The sequence below is a fragment of the Archocentrus centrarchus genome, chromosome 1 (genome assembly GCF_007364275.1).
Source record: "Archocentrus centrarchus isolate MPI-CPG fArcCen1 chromosome 1, fArcCen1, whole genome shotgun sequence".
Lineage (NCBI taxonomy): Eukaryota > Metazoa > Chordata > Actinopteri > Cichliformes > Cichlidae > Archocentrus > Archocentrus centrarchus.
The window spans coordinates 888,197-895,971 of record NC_044346.1 but is presented as its reverse complement, the minus strand read 5'-3'; the positions used below and the strand labels follow the sequence as shown (position 1 = coordinate 895,971).

The 7,775-nt window shown below is 41.6% G+C and overlaps 1 protein-coding gene across 1 annotated transcript; it reads right to left on the bottom strand.

Moving 5' to 3' along the window:
- Window positions 1-3,963: 3,963 nt before the first annotated feature.
- Window positions 3,964-5,970, bottom strand: LOC115785266 (E3 ubiquitin-protein ligase TRIM21-like). Its single transcript, XM_030736809.1, has 2 exons — window positions 5,461-5,970; window positions 3,964-5,091 (listed from the first exon to the last, which is right to left on the bottom strand). Exons 1-2 carry the CDS (start codon window positions 5,962-5,964, stop codon window positions 3,964-3,966), a joined length of 1,632 nt encoding a protein of 543 aa, XP_030592669.1. The 5' UTR covers window positions 5,965-5,970.
- Window positions 5,971-7,775: the final 1,805 nt, after the last annotated feature.

Sequence of the window (7,775 nt, the reverse complement as noted above, 5' to 3'; positions counted from 1 at the left end):
TCAAACAATAAAACAGTATAAAATGACTAGGTAAAATTAAATAAAAAAAGAAATAAACAACAACTAAAATCAGCATCTCAGACCTGGTCAAAAGCCAGGTGAAATAAGTGGGTCTTAAGAGAAGATTTAAAAGTGGCCAGCAAAGAGGCCTGTCTCATATGCAATGGCAGCGAGTTCCACAATTTAGGGGCTGCCACCACAAAGGCTCTGTCCCCCCTGAGCTTCAGCTTAGTCCTCGGCACATCCAAAAGCAGTTTATCAGCTGATCCGAGTGAGCAGGAAGGGGATTGTAGGTGCAGTAACTCATCAGAACTCTAAAATAAACAGGCAACCAGTGCAATGAAGATAGAACAGGGGTAATATGCTCCCTCTTACGTATTCCAGTCAAAAGCCGTGAGGCGGCATTCTGGACCAGCTGAAGACGAGCCAATGAGGACTGGTTTACGCCAATATACAAAGAGTTAGAGTAATCCAGCCGGGTTGTAACAAAGGCATGGATTACAGCTTCAAAATGATTTTTCAACAAGATGGTTTTAATCTTGGCGAAGACCCAAATGCACAAGAGGTAGAGAACCACAACAAAATGAGCTCTAAATGCTCATAACAAGTCCCAAATAAAACAAGTGAGGAACACACAGGGGGACAGGACTATTTATACACCAAGGCCTGACTGGAAATGAGAAACGGGAGGGGAACAAAAGAAAGGTGAAAATAGCCAAGACAACTGGATAGACAGGAACTAAATCCCCAAACAGGACACATCTATTAGAAAAAACATCTATCAAAGCCAAAGAGGCTAATGGTCTTTGGACCATTAATAAAACTCGTACTGCACAGAAGACAGAGACAAAGGGAGACAGGACGGCAAAGACTTTAACAGAAAAGATGGGACAGAGGGAGGAATAGAAATGAAAACGTTAAAAGTAAAACATCTTAATTGGCAATCAAAGTCCTTAAAAATGAAACAGGAACCAGAACTCAATAATATATTAAAGCTGAGGCTCAAAATAACTAGAATAACGTATAAAACAGGAATACAAAACTTCCATTTTCATGTATAAAAATATAAGAATCTGAAATTCAAACACTAAAATAATAGAAAAGCCTAAGTAAAACTCTCTCTTTTTTGTCTGTATTTTAATGTTTTTTTTAGTTTCTGTATTTTTAATGATTATTTGTTTTTTTTTTTTGTTTTATTAATCTTTATTTGTAGTTTCAGTCTTAGAATTTTATTTTAAAGTTGGTTGAGTTACGTAACCACTGTGTTTTATAACAAGTTTACATACATTAGCCAGCTGTAATCACACAAAAGATTATATGAATAATTCATGAAATCAGCTGTTCTTCCAACATTGTTTCATTTTTGCCTATCTCTACCAGTCACTGTTTAGACTCCTACCAACAACCCCACCCCCCAAAAAAACAAATAAAAGAAAAACAAATCTAATAAATGGACAGTGGTGCTAATATCGCCCCAGGTCTTTTGGAATGTAAAACTCTTCTGAGTCAAGCTTATCAGTACAAGTACACAAGTATGGGAGGTTAAGTCCATCCTTGTGTAAAACTGTCACAGTCCTAGGGTTTTCTGATAGTTTTAGTTTCTGAATTCTTTACTAGCTTTGCTCGGTTTGGGTTTGTATTTAGGTTTTGCTGTAATCTGGTGTTTGAAGTTTTTGTTTGAGTTTGCTTATTCCAGTAGATTGTAGAGTTTAATTTACTGTGATTCCCATTTGGTTTCCATCCATCCATCCATCCATCCATCCATCCATCCATCCATTTTCTTCTGCTTATTCGGGGCCGGGTTGCAGGCGCAGCAGCCTAAGCAGAGAAGCCCAGACCTCCCTCTACCCAGCCACCTCCCCCAGCTCGTCCAGGAGGTCCCCAAGGCGTTCCAAGGCCAGCCGAGAGATATAATCTCTCCAGTGTGTCCTGGGTCTGCCTCCTCCTGGTAGGACATGCCTGGAACACCTCAGCCAAGAGGTGCCCAGGAGGCATCCTAAACAGATGCCCAAACCACCTCAACTGGCTCCTTTCAATGTGGAGGAGCAGCAGCTGTACTTTGAGCCCCTCCCGAATGGCTGCGCTCCTCACCCTATCTCTAAGGGAGAGGCCAGCCACCCTTCGGAGGAAGCTCATTTCTGCAGCTTGTATTCACAATCTCGTTCTTTCGGTCACTACACAAAGTTCATGACCATACAGTAGGTGAGGGTAGGGACGTTGATTGACTGGTAAATTGACAGCTTTGCTTTCATGCTCAGCTCCCTCTTTTTCCCTCTGGTGTAGCCCCAGTCTGTCTGTCAAGCTCCCACTCCCTTCTCCCGTCACTTGTGAACAAGACCCCAAGATACTTAAACTCCTCCACCTGGGGCAGCAACTCATCCCTGAGCTGGAGTAGGCATGCCACCCTTTTCCGAGTGGTAGACCATGGCCTCAGATTTAGAGGTGCTAATTCTCATGCCAGCTGCTTCGCGCTTGGCTGCGAACCATTCCACTGCAAGCTGGAGGCCACCACCTGATGAAGCCAACAAAACCACATCATCCGTAAAAAGCAGGGATGAGATTTGGAATCAGTTGGCTACGTCTAGAAATTCTGTCCATGAAAATTATGAACAGAATCGGTGACAAAGGGCAGCCTTGACAAAGTGCAACACCCACAGGAAACAAGTTCATTTTGATTCCTTTTTTTTTTTCTTTTTTATACCTTGATAATTATTTAGGTGATTAGTTTGAGTTTTGGAATTCTCTGTTTTGTTTCATGTCTGGATTCCTATTTGTAGTAGTTTTAGTTCCCTCAGTACTTCCCTGTCAGTTTATCCCTCTGTCTTGTCTTCCTGTTAGTGCCTATTCATTGTCTTTTATCATGTTTAATGATTCTTCTTGTCTCTGTGGTTATTAATCGTTTTTGGTTGTTCCCTACTTTATTTTGAAGGTTGATTTTCTTTCATTTTTCTTCCATCTTTGTGATTGTCCTGACTGTTTATACCTGTGTCTCGTTCCCAGTCAGCCTTCAGTGTATAAATAGTCCTGTCTCCCTCTTTGTTCTTGCCATTGTGTCTGTTAACGCACCCCTTGTGTTTCCTGGATTTCTGCTAAATTTTTGTGTTAATGGACTGTCACATACTGTTCCTGGTGTTCTGCTGCTGGGCTTTGATTAAAATCAAGTGATTTTTTTCCTTTTTTGCCTTGACTGATTATGACATATTCCATATGAAATGTGAAAATGAATTTTCAAAAGTACTCATAAAGTGTACTGATTATTATTATTACTATTTGTTTCTGTAGCTAGTTTCCACGGTTTATTGTGATTTGCTCAAAGACTTCGTTAAAGTGCCAGAAACCCGTCCTCAGAAATATGAAAGTACAGATTGTCAACATCCTTAGATGAAGGTACTTGTTTGCTGTTCTAGACTCTAAAATTAACATTCCCTTTACATTACAAATAAATAAATAGAAATCATAGATGTGGACAGTTGATTAAGCCTCTATTGCCTCAGCCTTGAACTTTTTTTTTGCATGAGTCAGCATTTTCAGTCATTAAACCTTAAATATTTTTCCTTTTGATTTTTTTTTTCTATAAATGTAAACATATCTTAAAAATTTCAGAATCCAACATTGGTTTGTGTTGATTAGACTGCTAATGAGTACATATACACGTTTATAACATCAGCTTCTTGATTCTCTACAAAATGATCTCCTCATGTTTTTGCTCTATTAGCTTAAATGACATTGGACTAGAAGTTGTAATTTCTCCCTTAAAGGGAGAAAAACAAAATTTTCCAGGAGTGTAAAATTATGAAAAATTAGGATCGAGAAATGTGTTATACTAGAAAACAATTAAATATCATTATGATTTAATAATAAAAAATAATAATAATCAGAGTCCGAGGAAACAGAGCAAATTCACTGTTACCAATGAATATGTTCTTCACACAGACTGCTTTCATAAAAAATATAATAATTTTTCTAGTTAGTGTGATTGACAGGAGTGATCAGCAGAGGTCCAGCGTTATAACCATCATCATTATTACAGGGATTGAAGAATGGGTGGAGTTTCTGAGTGAAGGAGCAGCCAGTAAAGGAGTAGATCAGAGCTGCAGCATCCACATCATAAAAGGAGACCAGACCCTCCTCATAATCCACAAACACCCCCACCTTCTCAGGAGCAGACTGAAGAGAGAGAGCGACTGCGGTGTTAGCACAAGCTGTGTACTCATTTCTGTTTCTCAGCCACATAGTCCAGTATCCATTCTGAGGCTTCACTGAATTTCCTCCCTTCCTGCCGATCGACTCTCTGGCCACTCCTAAAATCCAGTCAGTCTTTCCTTTAACCTGAACCTCAAAGTAAAATCTGCCTGAAGAGAAACTCTGAGTTCCTAAAACATTTGCAAAAACTGTAAATCTCTTTGGATTGTCTGGAAGATTCTTCCAAACACCAGAATGATTCACTTGTTTTCCATCATCAGACAGGATGAGTTCAGGATGTGCTGTATCAGGATCAAGAGTCACATCTACTGCATACTGCTGGACCTTCTTCAGCTCAGGCTCAAGCAGCTTCTTCTTCTCTTTCCTGAGTGTATCCGCCAGCTGAGCCACAGCTCTCACCACAGTCCCCTCATATGATGGAGGACAGATGATGACCTCTGTCCAGTCCTTGGTGGGTGGAGCAGTTTTCAGGGATGAGAAGCTTTGGAGGAGGTGGAGGTGGTCTTCAGAGCGTGAGACTTGCTTCAACTCAGAGCTTCTCTTCATCAGCTCAGAGATTTCCTGTTCCAGATCTTTGATGAAGCCTTCAGCCTGTTTCTCTGCTGTTACCTGTTTGTCTTCGATCTCCTTTATGAACTCCTTCAGGCCTTTTTTAATCAGGGCAGTGAAGACCTGAACACCTTCTGCTTTCTCTCTGTCTGCAGCATCTTTGCTCATCTTCACTGACTCTTTGATCTCCTCAATCTTCAGTCGTCTCTTCTGGATCATCTGCTGAATTCCAGCCTCTGTCTTCCTCAGCTCTGCCTTCTTTCCTTCAGATTCTTCTCTCAGAGGAACAAACTCATGGTTCTTGTGGTCTAAAACAGAGCAGAGCACGCAGACACATGTCTGGTCGGTGTAACAGTCGTAATTGTGATGTCTCTTTACGACAGTCTGGTCTTTTTGTGTAGATGATGTCACCAGTGTGCGCCCACCGCTCCTCAGTAGAGAGCGCGGGAGATGTGTTTTGCAGACGGACATTTTGGATTGAGGCGGACCTTTTCCTTTTCCTTATTTTTTTGTACCGTCATAGGTTGTATGAACACTGCTCGTTTTCATGTGTGTTTATGTAGCAGCCGTTCAACCGGGCTTCATAAGGTTGTGAAGGTTACATTTATTAAAAGGGCAATACTGAAATTCTCAGTGCCAGTGTGCTTGTGCGTTTTTTTTGGCTGCCCGCCGCCTCCTCTTCACCACCGAACACAACCCAGACGTTACATCGGTCTTACAGAACAGCTCCAGATGTTTATCGTGCTTTGTACACATCCTGCCTTCCAGGTTCTCCACAGGCTCCATCAGCTGATGTGTTTTTAGACCTTTCACTGTCAGATGAGGCTCCAGGTGAGTCTGACAGTAGGAGGTCAGACACACCAGGCAGGACTTCAGGGCCTTCGGTTTGGTTCCAGTGCAGACGTCACAGGGAACTTCTCCTGGTTTGGCAGCTTGTTGCTTTGATCTGCTGCTGCTGGCTTTCTTCTGAGCTTCACGCCTGAACTGAACAACCATCTCAGAGAACAAAGTGTTGATGTCTAGTTCAGGTCGTCTCTTGAACACCTTGTTACACATGGGACACTTGTACCTAACATTAACATTCCAGTGCTGAGTGATGCAGTTTTTGCAGAAGTTGTGTCCACATGTTGTGGTGACTGGATCAGTGAACACATCCAGACAGATGGAGCACAGAAACTGATCTTCAGTTCGCAGATTGCTGGCAGCAGACATGTCTGCACTCTGAGAACAAAAGGCAAAAGTGAGAAGTACAATTGTTAGATATTTTTGGAGGTAATTTAGAAACATCCAAGTGTGATAACAATAATTTCAGGCTCCAGTAACAGAAAAACATAACAGACAAAGCAAAAAAGGGCAGAATTCCCAGCACCCATCTTATGATTGTGACTGTCCTGAGTTTTAATTATTCATTTTGTGGCACATAGAGTAAGGAAAGTCAGGAAGGCATCATGTAGATCTAACGACCCTGGAGCACCTTAGAGCTGACCAGTTCTTAACACTGACTACTAATCATTACATGACAACCAACCAATGAACGACTGCATGCGTACATTCACAAACTCACCCCAAATTTGACAAATATGAAAAACTGTTCTATGTGCTAAACCTTCTTTCAGTGCACACAAGGAAAAATCTGAACATCATGTTTTGGTGCATATATGTGCAGTGAGGAAAAAGTACTTCAGCTGCTGGAGGAGAACACATAAGCTCATCTCTTAGAGTTTTCCCTCTGAAAACTGGTTATTTTGTCTTCAATGTGTTCCTAAAGCAGGATGGCTGTGTTTATGAAATCATGCAGCATGACAGGACTTTTCCACACACACACACACACACACACACACACACACACACACACACACACACACACACACACACACACACACACACACACACACACACACACACACATTACAGCTTTATATGTCACTGCAAAAACAACAAACAACAAAATCAGTGATTGAAATGCAGACTTTCCTTTTTAATTCAAGGGATTTTATAGACATTTTGCTTTAACTGTTTAGGAATTACTTCAGCCCCTCATTTGCAGTGGCTCAAAATGACAATGGACAATTGGATGACAAACAGTGTGTGTGTGTGTGTGTGTGTGTGTTCCCATGATACACTGAGAATTTCTTTTCATTCACCTTTTTTTCACTCTGTTTATAAACCATTCTGCATTTAATCATTAATTATTATTAATCTCTGTCTCTCTTCCTCAGTGTGTCTTTTTTTCTCTCCCCTCAGCCCCAGCCAGTCACAGCAGATGACCCCCCCCCTCCCTGAGCCTGGTTCTGCTGGAGGTTTCTTCCTGTTAAAAGGGAGTTTTTCCTTCCCACTGTCACCAAGTGCTGCTCATAGGGGGTCATTTTGACTGCTGGATTTTCTCTGTAATTATTGTAGGATCTTTACCAGCTGTTAGCCAAGAATATTGCTAGTGAATGCATTCTATTTTTTGTCGCAGTATCTGCGTGTCTTAACACACCATGTTTTATGACACGCACGACTGTTAGCCAATCTCTCGCTAGTGAAAGGGTTACTGTGGAGGTAACACGTCTTCATTGGAACACAACGTATTTTATGTCCGACACAGTGGTTATCTGTGCACATCCTCGTGGGTGTGTTACTGTGAACTTTAACAACCCCACATGTCCTCTGTCCCACACAAATTCTTATACATAGGAAACGTAAATAAAAATACACATGCTTTGTAATTTGCATGTAAACTTGAATCCTGTTAGCTGCTTTCTTTCCATCTTGTCTTTACTGCTGCAGTCTGGCCCCCCTTTGGTCCCTGACCAAGCCTCTGATGTCTCACCTCTGTTCTCTGGATGTAATCAGAGTTTCTGTTAGCCTGCTCTTCCTTGTAGTCTCCTGTATAAACAGCATTCTTATAGACGGCTCTGGTTGGTTTACCCACTCACACCCACCCTCTGTGTCTGTAAACCCTCCGTACACAGATATACTTGAATAAATGCACCACCACAGGGGTGGCTGTGGCTCAGGAGGTAGAGCGGGTCACATAC